At 39.4% G+C, this 17,020-nt stretch overlaps 2 protein-coding genes across 3 annotated transcripts; both read right to left on the reverse strand.

The window, feature by feature from the left end:
- Positions 1-1,584: 1,584 nt before the first annotated feature.
- lrrc69 (leucine rich repeat containing 69) lies at positions 1,585-11,699 on the reverse strand. 2 transcript variants are annotated; one of them, XM_067613104.1, is made up of 9 exons: positions 11,395-11,699; positions 11,141-11,267; positions 10,975-11,047; positions 10,599-10,794; positions 10,134-10,205; positions 9,955-10,056; positions 9,636-9,815; positions 9,311-9,438; positions 1,585-1,806 (listed from the first exon to the last, which is right to left on the reverse strand). In XM_067613104.1, exons 1-8 carry the CDS (start codon positions 11,662-11,664, stop codon positions 9,316-9,318), a joined length of 1,143 nt encoding a protein of 380 aa, XP_067469205.1. In that variant the 5' UTR covers positions 11,665-11,699; the 3' UTR covers positions 1,585-1,806; positions 9,311-9,315. The 2 variants fall into 2 exon arrangements, with proteins under 2 accessions (XP_067469205.1, XP_067469204.1); XM_067613103.1 differs by lacking the exon at positions 1,585-1,806 and adding an exon at positions 3,407-4,031 and having other exon boundaries at positions 11,395-11,697.
- A 497-nt stretch (positions 11,700-12,196) lies between these two features.
- otud6b (OTU deubiquitinase 6B) lies at positions 12,197-16,143 on the reverse strand. Its single transcript, XM_067613105.1, has 8 exons — positions 15,861-16,143; positions 14,946-15,094; positions 14,725-14,823; positions 14,194-14,394; positions 13,837-13,957; positions 13,605-13,666; positions 13,400-13,506; positions 12,197-12,817 (listed from the first exon to the last, which is right to left on the reverse strand). Exons 1-8 carry the CDS (start codon positions 15,934-15,936, stop codon positions 12,733-12,735), a joined length of 900 nt encoding a protein of 299 aa, XP_067469206.1. The 5' UTR covers positions 15,937-16,143; the 3' UTR covers positions 12,197-12,732.
- Positions 16,144-17,020: the final 877 nt, after the last annotated feature.

The raw sequence follows: 17,020 nt of genomic DNA on the forward strand, positions 1-17,020 counted from the left end.
TGGTCGGTGACTGGGACTGTCCAAAAAAACACTTTGGAAAAACATCAAAAAAGAAATGAGAAAATTCTGGAGACAGACATTCCCCTGGACCTGCTATTTTTCTTATTGGAAGTATCACCTGAGCACCTATTTACCACAGACCAGTGTTATACTCTGCATATTTTGTTGATGGTAGCAAGAAAAATAATTACTATTAATCAGATGAAGCCTAACCCTCCCATGATTGTTCAATGGTTACAAAAAGTCAAACATTTTACATGATGGAACACATGACTGCCCAGTTACAACTAAAACTGCCTATTTTTAAAAGGAGATCAATTATTGACTACCTTAGTTAGAAATCTTGTACTTTATTGTTTTGATGTATAATTTTTTCAGGTATATATATATATATATATATATATATATAGTTAGGCAGATGTGTGTGTGTTTTATCCCTGTATGGTGTTATTTCATCTATATATGCATGTATGTCAAGTGAAGCCCAATCTCAAGGTGGTTTTGTTTCATAATGTTAATTGCCTGCTAATGTGTGTTAATGGCAATAAAATAAAATAAAATTTTAAAAAACTGCAGAGCTGCTTATTAGAAACAAATGTAAATAGTGAAAATCAGAACATCACATAAAGAATAATGTTAGATTCATAAATTCAATATATTTATACTCAATATACTGAATTTCAAATTCATACAAATGACTAAGTGGTACTCAAATTTAGGGGGGGAAATGATGAATAAAATTAAACCTGACCTTATTCAAGAGGGAATTAGATCCTGAATCAAGCCAAACCCAAAGAGTCAGACTAATCGGGTTTGGGCTGAAATTCAAAGCTCTAGATTAGCAACCCCTGGATCCAAAGCAGTCTATTACCGATGTGGGCGGCTGTGTGGAAACAGTAGAGCTGCAAGTCTAGTTATGATGAACTGCTGGTACGCAAATACTATGCCTTTAAATACAGTATGCTTGAAGAACTTTCATATGATGTAAAAAAACATGACTTGTGGCCAGAGAGTGGATGAAATTATGCTCGTTCTCAAGTAACTTTAATCAGTGAATTTTTAGATTAATTAAAAAAATAGTGCTCAAGCAACTTGGAAAGATGCAGTTTCCATAGATTATTCTTGGTATGACAAAAAAAAACCCTGATGAAAAATTCTGTCATAGTATGGTTATACACCAACGGCTCAAGTGTTGACAACCCCACATTTTAAGAAGAACATAATTCCCTTGTTTGTAGCATCTTTTCAAACTCTAAGCAACAGTTTCCATTAGCAGCTTGACTCACATGCTGAAGTATTTATTTTAGCGCCAAAACTGGAGTCCAATAAACTCACGAAAATTCATCCTGATCTAGTCCAGCTCTAGACTTTATGAGTGACATTTATGTGAGTGCTGAGGTGGGGAGAGTTGTATATCGCTGGGTTGTGCATGAGTTCTACTACCTCAGCCGCTGGGAGAGACGTACAGTAAAAACACATAAAGCATTTCACTTCGAAACTCACTGGAGGGCTGCAATGTTTCGTGATGCTCTCCTTTTTATTGCACACAACCAAGAGTGTGAGAGTGTGTGTGTGTGTACAGTATGTGCGAAAAAGTCCACTTGCATGAGCAACTGTGTGTGTGTTCTCATGTATGCACGGGTGTGTGTCTGTGTGTGTGTGTGTGTGTGTGTGTGTGTGTGTTGCCTGCCTGCTGGTGCTCCACAGCCATCTGGTATCTGGTCAGTCTAGCAAGCCTCTGGAGGGCACCTGGCCAGCAGCTTGCTCACCTGGCTCTGCTAGCCCCTGCCAACCACCACACCTGGCCTGGCCAGCACACAGGGAAAGGGAACAGATTGCACAGCGCTGTCAAAAGAAGCCCTACATTGCAGCATGAAATAATACAGTGATACAGGATACATTTGCTGCTCAGTGTACTGTAAAGTGTTACAAAAGTTACAAAGAATGTGATTCGTGTGAAGGCACTACATTAGGAATGGCACACTAGATGCTAATTTTCAAATATTAGTCATCAGACAGATCACAGAGCTTTCGGAAATAATGCTCTACTCATCATTTGTTAGGAAAATAGACTCTTAACATACTCATATGAATTCCCCTGCATCTGTCCCCAACAGTTTGTGCCAGTCTGTGCCAACCCATCCATTTAGCATATGATGGCACTTCCTTCCTGCAGGTTGTCCTCTGCTATCAATTACACTCTCCTCTCCCTGCAAGAAAGATGCTCTTTGTCCCCCCCTGTCACACACACACACACAAACGTGCACACACACTGTGGCCGCAGAGGGACAGACACCTGCAGAGTGTTTGTCACCTCTTCTGTTGGCATCTGCGACCGCGTGGCATTGTGGGAGAAACGGCCATCTGTTGTCGGCAAGGCTGGACTGGAAGGGTGCAAGCGGGCACAATGCATCACGCTGCTCTTTTCTGTTGGTCTGAGCTGTGTGAAGTGTTGTGATGGTGTTTTTGTTGTTCTCACTCGCACTGGTGATACTCGGCTAAAATAACGTGGCAACAGGAAGAAGTAGCTGTGGCAACACTGTAACAAGTAATTGTAGCTTCTCTCGAGGCCGGTAACACCTTTTTTTTCCAGTAAATTCAACATGTGTGTGTGTTAATCACACAAAAGCAACGTCCCATACAGAATGTTTTGGATTCATTAAACCACATGCAAATGGTTGCCTTTTGTCAAATTGAACTCTCTCCTAATTATCTCGGAAATGTTTACTCCTCTTCACAGGGAGACAGCACATGAATGCTTGATTGACATGACAGTGGCTGCAAAGTTTCTTCAATTATCCTGGCAAGGTTACGATTGCTGCCTCTCGATTCTCAGCAGGTTCTTGTCATTACGAACACAGAAATACTAAACTCTTTTCTCTACCCACGCTGCTGTAACCTATGAATTTTGAGATTATATGTAAAAGATGCAGAGGGAGTTAGAACCATTAAAATGATTGTGGTATTTAAAACATGTGGAGTGAGCTGAGGGCTGCTTTCACTTAGGTTTTTGTCGGTCTGTCGTCGGTCCACCACTTTAGTCCAGACTGAAATATTTCAAAAATTATTGGATGGATTGCCATTAAATTTTGTACAGACATTCAGGGTCCCAAGAGGTTGACATTCATTGTTCACAGACAATGAATCCTAATGACTTTAGCGATTCCCTGACCTTTCCTCTAGCACCATCATGGTTTTGAGTGAATGTTTCAACAACTATTTGATAGAATTCCCTAGAATTTGACATTCATGTTCCCCTCAGGGTGAATTGTACTTGGTGATCCTCCATCAGGTCAAAATTTTAATTTATCTCATACTCAAATACCTGCAAAATTAATGACGTTCCCATCAGCCTATGCTGTACTTTGTGTTTTGTGCAAACAAGAAAATGTTACAATATACAAGATTGTATGAATGTCTGTTTTATTTTAAGAGCCGTGCAAAATTATTTAAAGTTACAACTGAAGGACATATGTGGCAACTTTGACAACAAAGGCAAATATGCAGTTGAAATATGCACAAAGTATGATTTTAGTTTCCATTTTATCACTGTAGGCAACAGTTACTCTGTAAATACTCTGGTGCTGGAATAAAACATTTGCTGTAAAAAGAAATGAAGCATTACTAAACATGCAACAATGTGTTTTTTATCTTGAGAGATTACACAAGACGTAAGTGGAAATAATGACAGCAGGATTGAAAAAAGTCATATTGAGATAACAGAGATATTAACCACATATTCCTGAAGGACTTTCATTTGTGCAGGACGTTCATTTGGCTGGGTGGGTTGGGTTGTGGGTCTGCTCATCCAGCCGGCCTGCACATCGCAGACAGATGTTCGGCCAGCCAAGCCTGCAGCGCCAAAGGCAGTGTGTGTTCTAGAAAAACCCGGAGACCAGATGCTGCTACCTGGTGTCCCACCCGCCTGCCGCTCCGCTATACTGGGCATGCTCCAGTGGCCATCACATGACCTCAAACTGGGTTTCGAGATGGCGTGCCGTCAATCATACTGATGATAGAGTGGAGTGGAGCTGGAATTGAAAGACGTTGTGGGGTTGACTCAGCAGGTTTGCCACTGTGTATCTGACAGGCTGAATTAATATGCCAGATTGTTTCAAATAATGAATCAAATAATGTAGCTATATAGTGTAACATTCATGCATATATGAATTGGAGGATCTCAATTTCAAAAAGTCGACAACATCGCGAGGAGTAATATCAAAACCTTAGCATAAAAGAAACTCATATCCAATACAATAAAAGACTATTTTGGGAAAATGACACCATCAAAACGACATGGCATCCTACTGTGTGAAATATCAGAAGTAACATCAAAATATAATGCAGCATCTACATCTATTTCAGCCTCTTTTCCCTCCAGTTATGTTTCCCAAATAAATAAACACTCTCTCTCCCAAACAAACAGAAACACAGATTCATCGTCCCTCCCCACCGTCCCTATTATTGCCAAACACAAGGAAACTTTCGAAGAGATTCAAAGATGCACAAGATTAAAGATTTATTTGTTCTTTTGAAGTTGCAGCAGTGTTTTTGTCTTATTTCCTCGACAAATGCAGCGTAGTAATGGTGTTTTTGCAGTGTGGTTGGTGCTGACCTAGAACTGCCAGAGAGAGGTTGCTGGCCTGATGGCCGGGCTCTTGTCTTGAAACTCCCCTAATGAGGAATGGCTCAGTAATGGCATCGCTTCCTTGTAACCTCAAAGGATGGGCCTTTAACTCACTACTATTCAGACTGTTATTTATATATTGTATTTATATATCATATGTGAAAAAGAAGAAAAAAGACTAGGAGGAAGCTGGATTACTAGACTGGTATATCTGGATGGCTTTGTTTTGTTGCAGTTTGAGAGTCAAATATTTTATAGTCTAATGTACCTCAAGTCTTTCTGCACCTTCTAATCTACATTAAGACTTCTTTTTTGTTATAGTGTTGATTTTGATGATGAGATAGTACAGTTTTTGTCTTGGACACCTGGTGTTTTTCTCTTTTTCTCTTAATATGCATCAATGAGTATATGGAGACTTTCACCTTTTCTCATATTTTGGTTGCACTTATTAGATTTAAAAGTCACACATGTGTTACGACGCCCTGATCTGATGCTCAGATTTCAATTATACTTTGAATTTCAATAACAGCTCATTGTTCTTGCTTTTATTAGCTGCTCTATCTCTTAGATCCATCAGGCATATATCTCAGTGTGCTGTGCATCAGGGCATCTCTTGCCCCCAACTGCACAGGAGCAGAGAATCATACTGCCCCCTAGTGCCCAGAGTCATTAGTGACACAACAGAATTGATTGTACAGTCGTCAACCAGACAATACCCTGGTACTTTGCCAGTGGCTCGATACCAAGATCTGTCATGGGCAGCGATGCAAGACAATAGATTCTACTGATTGGAGTGGTGCACACTCCTGGCTATGACACTGGCCTACCACTTGCTATCAAATGGCTGTTTCTCTCTCTCTCTCTCTCTACACTCACACAGCCCCTAATTCAGCAATCAATGCTACTCATTTTAATAGCACCTTTGCTGCAGCCCGAGCAGAGAAGGGGAAAAATCAGGGTGAGCCGGTGTCAAATCATTCTTCTGAGGTGAGGACCGCAATCATGGCTGCGGGGGATTTCTGAAAATGACTAAACATGCTACAGTAGGGGTGTCTTGCTAGACAGTGTTTGTTACTGGAACCAGTTGCACATACTTGTTTAAGCTTAATACTATAAAACTTAAATGTGTGGATTCATTAATGCATGTAAAACAGTATTAGGAACAATTAGTAGGATGAGATTTGCAGTAAAGAGGTGTAGACAACTACAGATAACCATGCAAATGATGTATTGAGCCTTAACATACAATGTAGAGACTTGATGATGCAGAGAAATCAAAGCATGGTTTCATATGTTCTTCAGCAGCAAACACACACATTTTCATCATATCCATTACAGTAATTGCTCACATCTAGTATCCTATTTTCTGTTTTTAGCCAACATATCACTTTGTCTTGCCAGCCCCAGGATGCAATGTGAGCTCAAGCAGCCATAGGCTCCTCTAAAGACATCCTAAGCAAATGCTCCAAATGACAAGACAGACTAAATACCCCCCAACAAACGATACAAGACTGCAGAAAACGTTTTAACAAAGGAGGTATGTAATGAACCCAACGTGCCTTCTCTCCAATATATCATCCTGAGTGAATTTGCCAACATCACTCTCTTTACCTCCAAGCATGGTAAATGAGAATTTATGCACCTGCTGCTTTATCATTCTTTACTTTTTTCACCCCCAAGAGGTAGCCATGCCACACGAGACAGATATTTCCACCAAAGGCAATATCCCCTCGCAGTAATTATATCAGAGCGAGAGAATGGCTCATTAACATATGCTAGGCATGTCAGGAATTTACAAGCGCCTTTTGTAGATGCTTCTCGTCAGTGTGCTGCTCCCATCCGTATGGTGTCTCCTTTGAGGATGCAACCTCCTCATTTCCATAGACGTCAATCAAGCTGTGCGTGGCTTTTAGAAATATTCTGTACAAAAACACAGGGCTCTCTGAATATGGCAATCATAAGGGACAGCTCAGTGATATGGAAAAAGTGTGTCTGCGCACATGTGGGGGTGCGACTATGTGTCTTGTGAAACGACATGATGAAAACAAAGCGATGGGGGCAAGATTATCTTGATGATGTGCCATCAATGCAGAGTGGGTGGAGTGATTGTATTTGCTTTTCTGCAGTGTGTTAAAGAGGCGTGTGTGTGTGTGTGTATGTGTGTGTGTGTGTGTGTGTGTTAATACATGTAGAAAGCTTGACACCAGACACCAGACTGACTAACAGACAAGTCCCGAGGCCACTGAGCTAGTGGCGCTGCTGCTGCTGCTGCTGCTGCTCCACTGCTTCAGGACCCAACATCTGCTGCCTGCAAGAAGGCACATACTGTTGGCCTTTCACCCATTAGTGTGGTGCCAGCAGAACGCAATGACCTATTTATCAGCCATGTGGACATACACACCTCAAAAACTGTTTTTTCAGTTTCCATTGTGATGCCATTATGGAAATCTACTGAATATTTAGCGATGTTATGTATCATTTATGGTAAAAAATTTTACCCCAGAACAAAGTAGCGTCTGTGTAATCTTAGTAATGGTAATTAAGTCTTTAAAAAGTTTGAATGTAGACGTGTGAACATACAGCTCTCTTCCAGTGCTGGAGGCAGGAGAGCAAAGTCTGTAGTGATGTAACCTAGCAAAATTTCCCTGTGAAGTGCAGTGTATTCATAATAAACCTGAGTTGAACTTAATGGATAATGTGATGGTACCCAATTCAGTTATTCAGGGATAACAACTTTTCAACACTTGTGGGTGTAAAGTGTCTTCATCCTGTACCTCTATACAGTCAGGCATTAATTGATTTCTGTTTTTTGCTGGAGCATTGATGTATTGATGCAAAAGAGCTTACTGCAAACATAAATTATAGTTTAGTCATAATTCATTGAACCTATTAAAGCCTATTAAAAAAATAAACCAAAATCCATGTATTGGCTAATTTCTGGGATGGAAAATGCATAAGTTCTGATGATGTTATGCCCCAGCGACCCCATTTGCTTCTCTTTATCTGCCTGACCCCCAGGCTTCGTCCAGTCCACGCCAACGAGGCCAAGACAGACACACTGGTGTGGTGCTTAGTTCCACCACATTGCCTGACTTGGCCTGCTGCCCTCATACTCAAATAACTGACAGTAAACTAACCAATCTGACTGCAAAAGGAATTTAGGCTTTGCTGAATACACAAACGCCTGCACTTAAGCAAATGGTCACTATGGTTTTTCTATTCTGTAAATGGACAGTACTGTAGCTTTGAAGAGGCTGACTTTTTAAAAAAATAAGGGAAGTGAAAATGAACAAAAGAAATCACTTTAAAATGATATGGATCCATTGACTTGGAATGAAAAAGTGACCCAACAGTGGCATAGCAGGAGTTTGACATAAAGCATACAGAGTGAGATGGAGATGGAGAAAAAAAGTCATTTTGTGTTTGAATGAGTCTAGTCTTTTGCCCTGGCAAATGTCATTGCAATGACTGAAGACCCAATGTCCATTTCCATCACCGACTGCTCTCTCTATCTCTCTCTTTCTTTCTCATTCATTGTCATTGCCTTTTCCCTTTAAGTGCACTTTCGCCCACACCACTTGGAAATTGATTGAAACAAAATGTCACAATTATGCCCTGTAGCTCGCCGCTTCAATTATTCATCAATTAGGGGCTAGGCTCCTTTTTTTCTCTCCTGTGAGCTGATTTTTCATTCAGTTTGCTCGAGATGTATGGCTCCCCTGCTGTTAACCAGTCCAAAGTCATTAGTTTCTGGGTTTGCAATTAAACCTGATGCATTATGCATGAGGCTCAGTAGACACACGCAGCAGCGGCCGCAGCAGCTAGCGAACGACCTAGCAAGCTCTGGAGGCGTGGATGGGAAATTAATTTACTAGAAATGAAGTTCTCTCTCCCTCTCTCTCTCCCTCTCTCTCTATCTCTCTCTTGTCTGGCAGGTTGGAACAGATGCCACTGGCTGGAGATGGAGATAGAGATGGGGCAGCTATCGAGACTCAGTGCAGCTTGATCAGCACTGACAAGGGAATTGAATCCCACTAGATTTACACACCCAAAATATGTGCGAGAGATATATTTTAGTGAAAAAGTTTTCAGTCATTTTTTGCCAATGTGCGACTATATACTGGATCTATATTTAAAAATAAAATTTAAATGAAATAGTCGAGGCTTCATAACAGTTTTTGTTGAACAAACATGGTCAAAGTATCTACAGGGTTGCCAGTTATATATTACAGACCTGCACTGACCCACCAATGTGAACATCTGTAGTAAAACAAGGTATTTACATAAAAAGCTTTTGTGTGAATAAAGTTTGTGTAAACCACATATTTTTGCAAAGTCACCATGTACAGACATGACATCTAGCTGTTGTAATGTTTTTTTCTATTTTTGTGAACTTTATGAAAGCTGTAGTTGACAACATGCTATCAACTGAAGCCTGTGTTGAACACTGAAACTGGGTACAACTACAGTACATGTACAACTTTTAATGTTCATTTGCTGCCACCTAGTGACAACAGTCACATGACATCTATGAAATATTTGAGTCACTGGAAATCATAGCGGCATATTAATATAGTTGTGAATATTGAGTGTTCAACTCAAAATAGGGTATATATATGTCTTTGTGCACTGTTTTAGCCGAAAATGATGAGAAGAGATAGTTATTGAGATCATAGACTTTACCTTTTTTAATGAACTTGTATTTTTCTTGAAGCAACACCGTAGTACGAGTGTCCGTCCGTGTTAAAGCACTTGTATGAGCAGAGAAGCACGCGCACTGGGATAGTCAAGAGACTCTTCATTTTCATGTTCTGAAATACACATATGTAAACATAAACACATGTATGTATGTCAGATTACATGTGGTGCTACACATTTAGTGGTACTATAGAAGTCATATATGCTTTACCGGGTGTCATGGTATAATATTGTTTTATTCACAGTTTTTTAAGAATATTTTTCACAGTACTATGTAATGCAAAAATATGCTTAAAAACATTAAACCAACCTTCCTCAGACTGATGAACTGCACACACTCCAGCCAGGTGGTGAGGAAGGGCCCTAAACACACTGCACAACAGCTGCCGTTAGCCAACAGGGCAGTGAGGCATGGGTAGTAGGGAAGCATCCTGTGGACCAGAGAGGACCTGCTTCTGTCCTCCCTCAACACAAATCTGGCAACCAGCTCCTATGGGGACACAAGGAAGACAGACTGTAAATGCGATGAGTTGCAAATACACCATTAATATATTCTAGGGAACAACATAAAGCTGTGTTGTGTAACATATATTATATAATGGAAGATAAATATGTTATAATTCAGTTACCTTTAATGCAAGCACCTCCACGTCCTGCACCGACGGCATCGGCTCACATCGCACAAACCTGTTACCTTCACAGTAGAGCTCCTTCAGGTGCAGCAGGTGAAACTGGACAGTGTTATCAAACATAGAACGTGAGAATGTTATTCCATAATTTTAGATAGATAATACTGTATATACTGTACCTCAACAGGAAACATGGACAACTTGTTCCCAGCCACATCCAGAACTTGGAGTTTTGCCAGTGCCTTGATTCCCTGGGTGAAATGTCAGGCAAGTGTTTGGTTATGTAGCCAATCAATTGTACAACTAAAAGGAAGAACTGAAGTTAGAACATGGCTACAATAGCATACAGATAGTATCTTAAAAGGTACCTCATTTAAGTACATACGCTACTGTGATTCCATGTGTTCAGTAGGTTTAAGGAAAAGGTGGTGGATTAACTTGAAGTGACCACATTAGTGATTTTCATCAGCATAGGGGATTCAAATTGCATTACTGAATATAAATAGAGAAAAATAAAGAAACAAAAAAGACAAAGAAAACTGTGTATTGTGTAGAAATGTTTCTACCGGGTATACGCAGGCTTGCCAGGAACAAAATTCACTTCCTGAAAAGTTGAAAATCACATGATTGAACTGAATACCCACCTCTGGTAGATTGATCAGCTTGTTTCTGGCTACATACAACTTGGTCAGTTCTTTACAGTGGTACAGCTGTTGAGGTAGCTGAGACAACTCGTTGGAAGTTAAGTTTATCTCAGTCAACTTAGTGAGATGACAGAGCTCAACAGGTACCTCTTCTAGTTTATTGTCCAGCACACTGAGGTGTTGAAGTTTACTCAAGCTGAGGAGAAACAGGTTTGCATTTGTTTTATCATGAAAAGCCATTGTGTGACCAACCAACCAAATAAATGAGTTAATTTTGCCTTCCATGCAGAAATATTAAATCTGTAATTATCTTCAGAATCTATTATTCCAGGTACAATATATGGGACTTTTGGAGATCTTGATGCTATAAATTTACCTTCTAATCTCCGGCGGGAGTCTTTGAATCTGGTTGTGGTTCAGATTGAGCACCACAAGGTTTGGTAAACCACCTGTAAAGCATGACAATAAAGAAGTTAATTCCAGCTTTGTCTTTTAAACAAATCTACCGAGGTGCAAATCATACAGAACAGTGAGAAACCTACCCATCACCTCAGGTGGCACCACTGTAATTTGGTTGCTGAACAGATACAGTTTTTTCAATGACTCCAGATGGCTCAAAACAGCAGGAACCTCCTTCAAGGCATTATTCCCCAAATTCAGCTCAGCCAGCTTGCAGACATTGCAAAGGGAAAAGTATTTAATGACAAACCTGCGTGCTGTGTAAAACATTTAAAGTGTTATCTTGGCAATTTTCCAGCAGACAGATGAGCTCGCGGAGCAAACCAAGAAGACTCACGTGTTGCAGAGAGAGCAGCTCAACAGGAAGCGCGGTGATGGAGTTGTTGTTCAACAAGAGGACTGACAGCTTTGTTAACCTAGAAACACACTTAGGGACGTCGCTTATTTTCTTAGAACTCAAATTTAAAGAAGATGATCTGCCATATAAAGCTCGTATCACTGACTCAGCCATTTGTTTTCCTTTCCTATCTTGTTCCCATGGTGACAAGATGCTGGGGTTTGTTTCTGCGCGGGGGCGACTTCCAGTGGTGGCAGGTGAGTAGAGCATGTCTCATGTCTCATTTTGGTTTCTGGGTAAATGTTTTAATTTTAATATCCTAACTCTCACTGCATAACATTTTACAACATTGTTAGCGATAAAAAAAATGCAAGGCTGCTCATAAAAATAATAAAGAAAATAAATTATACATAGATGTAGGCCTCCAGTGTGTGTGTGTGTGTGTGTACAGTTTACCATGGACACAGATGTTCAAACTGTTTTACTGTATGACACAGTCACCTTGAATTAAAACCGAGGAAGGGCATCTGTGCTGGAAACGTCATGTTCACATACAATAAAAGAATTGGGAATGAGACAGGAGTGTGGGGGTGTTTTTCTCTCTTTTTTTTTTTTACAAGTAATTATTTCCAAGCACCTGCAGAGAATTTATGGATGTTAGAGCTTGTATGTGTGTGTGATTACCTTGAATTAAAAGAAATTAAATTTCTCAGTCTCATGTTGAACAGAGCATCACTTTTAAGTACAACTAACAGTATTTTCCTCATTGAAATATACAAAATAACACCGTGACACACCTGCGCTCTTTTAGTATTTTATGTAACATGGATATGATTTACAAGTTCCACAATTCAGTTCATTCCAAGAACACTGCAAAAGTTCAACAATCACTCAATGACTCTGTTGACATTTGGTTGAGTGACATGCATGATGAACAGCTCTTAAATCCTCTCCAGCCCAAATGGATTTGGTTAAAAAGTGAGTACTGTACGTTACACCAGTGCTTCTCAAAGAGGAGCCAGTGTAAAAATAAAAATAATTTAATTTCCTAACAGGTTTTTTTTTTTTTATTACCACAATCATACTTGTTTCAGAACAGATTAAATCTATTAGATTTCATTCTCCTTACCGCTATCTTTTCATTACTTAACAGATATGTACCATTCACTGTTTAATAACCAAATCTGAAAACAGTAACATTCTCTGTTAATATCAGTTCGACAAACTTCTCCATCAAAGGGGTCACCGCCCCAAATACATTTGTATTTAAGGGCCCTGGTGTGAGAGGTCTGGACACTCTCTGCATTGGTTTACATCACACCAAGACTGAACTGTCTCTCAGCTGTCCTCCGCATTGGCTGGGTCCTTTATCCGCTCCACAGAATTGTAATGCTCTCCAAGTCCATAAGCATGACGCATATAGCTGCAAACAATGAGGAAAACATATTCTGTGAGTTTAAGCAAAGAAGGAATCTGTCATTTAAAATATAAAAAGGTAACACTTTATGCAAATATTAGTTATTCATTGTATGTCTGCTGCTGCTTTAGTCTGCTGTATGATAGCTACGGCGTTATCAAGAGCTTAATATTTACATGCAGTTACATGTAGATCCAAAACTGTCATATCCTGGCTCTGAAGTAAAGTACACGGCTGCAATATCAATAACTCAAGCAGACACTGATCTAGACTGGTGAGAGCAAGAGCACCCTGTATGAGAGAAGTCTTTTGTTGAGCCTATCATGAAGGCTTACTTTACATAATTATAGATTACATTTTAAGTTGCAGTAGGCAAACACTGTAATAAATGCCTTGGCTTGTTTGTCACAGCATGTAACAAATGTAAATCCAACTGTACTATCTAATAAGTACTATCTAAAAGTAAAATGGTTTAAACTCCACATATCCTTATACATTTTATAATTAACAAATTGTATGAATTTTAACAATTTCGCTAATGTAACTTGTACCCCAAACAAACATAAAAACATGTACACATGTTCTTACACAAGAGTGATGGCTTTACTATCATATTCCTCCCCAATTTTTATAGTTGGAGAATCAGCCTGGATCACTTCTATTGGCAAATGAAGGACCTGGGTCAAAGCTTGCAGCTGTGAAAAGAAAAAAATATATTATTAATATTATTATTTCAAAGTACAATAAAATATACCATTGCGTATCTATGACAACAATATTAGAGTGGACTCACTTCCAGTTGCCCTCCCCAAGCTGCTGTGTGCTCCACATCACTGCAGTATTTCTCAAACTCATCTGGAAGCAAACATACACAGACACATTTGAATAAGCATGAATAGTCGGCTTATTCAATTGTTCTATCACATGATAATACCAGTTAGCTTTTTCAGCCTTTTATAAAAAAATATTGCTAAAGCAGATTGTTTCTGAAAAACAAGACAAAGTTATCTACAGTGAGCTGTTACCTGTTGTGTACATGTCACCAGTGTTGGGGTTGGTGAGGAAAGGCAGGAAGTCATCAGCATGGTTTCTCATGTACTCAGCAGTGCGGCACCGCAGTTCTTTCACACTCATGGTTAACGCCGGCTAGAATAAAACAGAAAAAGATAGTGTATATACTCATGTGTGCAGTTTTTCAGCGTCTTAACCAAAGTATTGTGTATCAATTCAATGACAGTTTGTCATAGAAGCATAGTGCCATGCCAAGAACTGCGGCAACTGTACACGCTTGTATATCACATTTTTAATTAGCAATTCAAAACTAGAGAATGGACGAGACAGCTCTCCATCTACAGCTATAATAGTCCTACTACACGGTGTACCTTTGCTCTCTGTGCCAGCTGGTCCTCAATGGCACGGTACATGCAGTGGCCATCAGAAGAAATCTCCTTTATCTGAAGCTGTTGCTGGGAGAGTTTCTGAGCCAACTTCAAACCCTCCTGGTGTCTCACACCCTGCAGGTTCTCCACCTCAGCCTCTGCTATCCTGCTCTCTCTATCCTTCTCCTGAGCAGCCTTCTTATCCTGGAGAGGATGATTCAAATAAAATACATTCCATTAGTACTTGGAGCCATGTCTGAAGTGAATTTAAAAAGGACAGCAAACACAGATGGTGGATTAAACAATCAATTATAAATGAAATGCCAAAGCATAACTAATAACCATACTGCTGTCTAAGATACTGACATTTGTATATTATTCAGAATGTTGCCTTTGTTTGCATTGTAAATCTAGTAAATAAGGATGATCGCATGAAGTGTACTTTGTTTGTACATGGACAATGTCAATATATGACAAACTAACATGCTAACAAAACCTAAAACTGTGCTATTTTAGAAGGAACCAGTAGCTCACCCTTCTCTTCTGGGCTTTGGTTATACGTGGTTGTTTGACCTCTTCTTGGTTTCCATCCTCCACCTTCATGGTCTCCACTCCATTTATCGCCTCTTCCACCTAGTCATATTGAGTGGGAGGAGCTTTGGTTATGTTGTATTCTTTTAAAGCCTCTTAAAGCCTCGGGATATTTCTAATGCATAGCAGCAACATTTGACAATCATCTGAATGCAGGCATTTACCTTTGTGTCAGTTGTAGCTTTGAGCTGCCTTAATTCCTCCTCATGTTTCTGGCTGAGGTCCGTCTCTAGTTTGGCAATCTCTTCTGTCAACTGTTTCCTCCTTTTCTTGTCATTTTTGGGGACTGCATTTTTCATGCTCTGGATTTTAGCTGGAAACGTAACAAAAGAGGAGACCGTCAGACCAAACACTACTTTCATAAAGCTCCTCTCAGGTAATGCTGAATGATAGTGAAAAAAGTTAAAATAAGAAATAAATGAGAGGGGTAAGATGACCGAATTCACTCACAGATGATTTTAATGCACTTTGATGTTTATGAGCTTTTGCACCACTCTCTATGAGTTAGACTAATATATACCTACCATTGCATAGAGTCTATGATTAAAACTTTCAAACCTATTTCTCTTCTGACCACAGCCCAATCTGTGATGTCACTGTTTGTATTTTAATTTGACAGCTGATGGAAAGCATATTTTGACATCAATGATTGGAGTATGGCTGCAATAAAATAATATTTTATGATATAACTGTAACTAGAGCTCGAAGAAGCCAAATGTCACTGCCTTTAATGTTGCCATCTGCTGTGTTGCTGTGTACGTGACAATAAAACCTCTTGAATCTTGAACGTCCAACTTTTAGAGCTATAGGTTTTACCCTAAAGCTACAATCATTGTGAACATCTGGTGAAAAACAAACTGCACACATTGACTGGTAAATACCTAAGAATTATAACTTTATTACAATAATTATGGATCCTACATTTTGCTCAGGATTGTCTCCTGTGAAATGGCACTTGGCCTGTTGCTAGTGACTACAATGAGCTAAATTCCAGGAAATAAAACAACACACTTGCTGTGAACTAGTAACTGACAGCAAATGTTGTTTGATAATGAGTGGAGACAGTTGAGGTTTGCTACCTTGCAGGTCCTTCTTCTCCTTGCGGTGCTGTTTAGCCAACAGCTCCTCCGGTGTCTCTACTATCCCCTCCTCCATGACTGGATGCGGCTGCTCAGTCTGTTCAATTAATCTTTACGAGCTACATGAAACTGACAGATATTACAAACACTATAAGCTATGACGCCTCTGTTATAAAATATGCCCACATCACTGACAAGAGATAAAAGATATAGTCCACAATAATAAAACGTGCTGATACAGCCTTTAACCGGAAGAGCCAGGCAGAGTTTTCTTCTTCTTCGCTTGTGCTCTCACTGTTGAAGTTTTCATAGCGCCATCTGCTGGCTGCTTATTGTAACAGCGCTACTCTTTCATAGCAGCTGTAAACATACTGTAATATGGAGAGCCGTTTCAGTCATGGAATACGTAACATTATTGTTAAAGTGACGTCATAAGTGTGCACTCATTCATTTTTACTATTTGCTTTATTCAAACAATATGATAACTTTCAAGCAGGGCCTTAAACCAGTGATTCTCAAAGTGGAGTCTGGGAACCCACAGGAGTCATTGAGAGAGTACCAAGGAGTCCCCAGCAAGAAGGGGAATCATTTATTTTCACTATAATTCCATCCATAAGTAACACAATGACAGAAATTAATAGACTCCGCATCAGTGCAACAAACACTCAGAAACAGAATACACAGATACACACACAGATATATCATTAAACAAGATTACTGAGGATATGCTCTCAAGTTGTCTTTTCCTCAAATTACTTAAAGGAATGTATGAGGTTCCTAAGATTGTTTTAAAAAAAATAAGTAACAAGCATATTAAACTATGCAAAATTATAAAACATAAAGATACATAATATAAATGCATAAATTACTATGCCTGCAACTAATATTTTTTTCTTGTTGATTAATTTGTCAGTTTGGTCTATGAAATATTCCAAAATGGTGATAAATGTCAATTATGGTTTCCAAAAGCCCAAGGTGACGTCCTCAAATGTCATCTTCTGTCCTGACCAACAGTCCACAACCCAAAGATATTCAGTTTATTATCATGAAGGACTAAGGTAACCAGAAAATATTCACATTTGAATCAGAGAACTTTTTCGGAGACATTTTTACTTAAAAAATGACTCTAAACAATAATTGATCATCAAAATATTTGACAA

Source organism: Thunnus thynnus, chromosome 15 (assembly GCF_963924715.1).
Source record: "Thunnus thynnus chromosome 15, fThuThy2.1, whole genome shotgun sequence".
Taxonomy (NCBI): domain Eukaryota; kingdom Metazoa; phylum Chordata; class Actinopteri; order Scombriformes; family Scombridae; genus Thunnus; species Thunnus thynnus.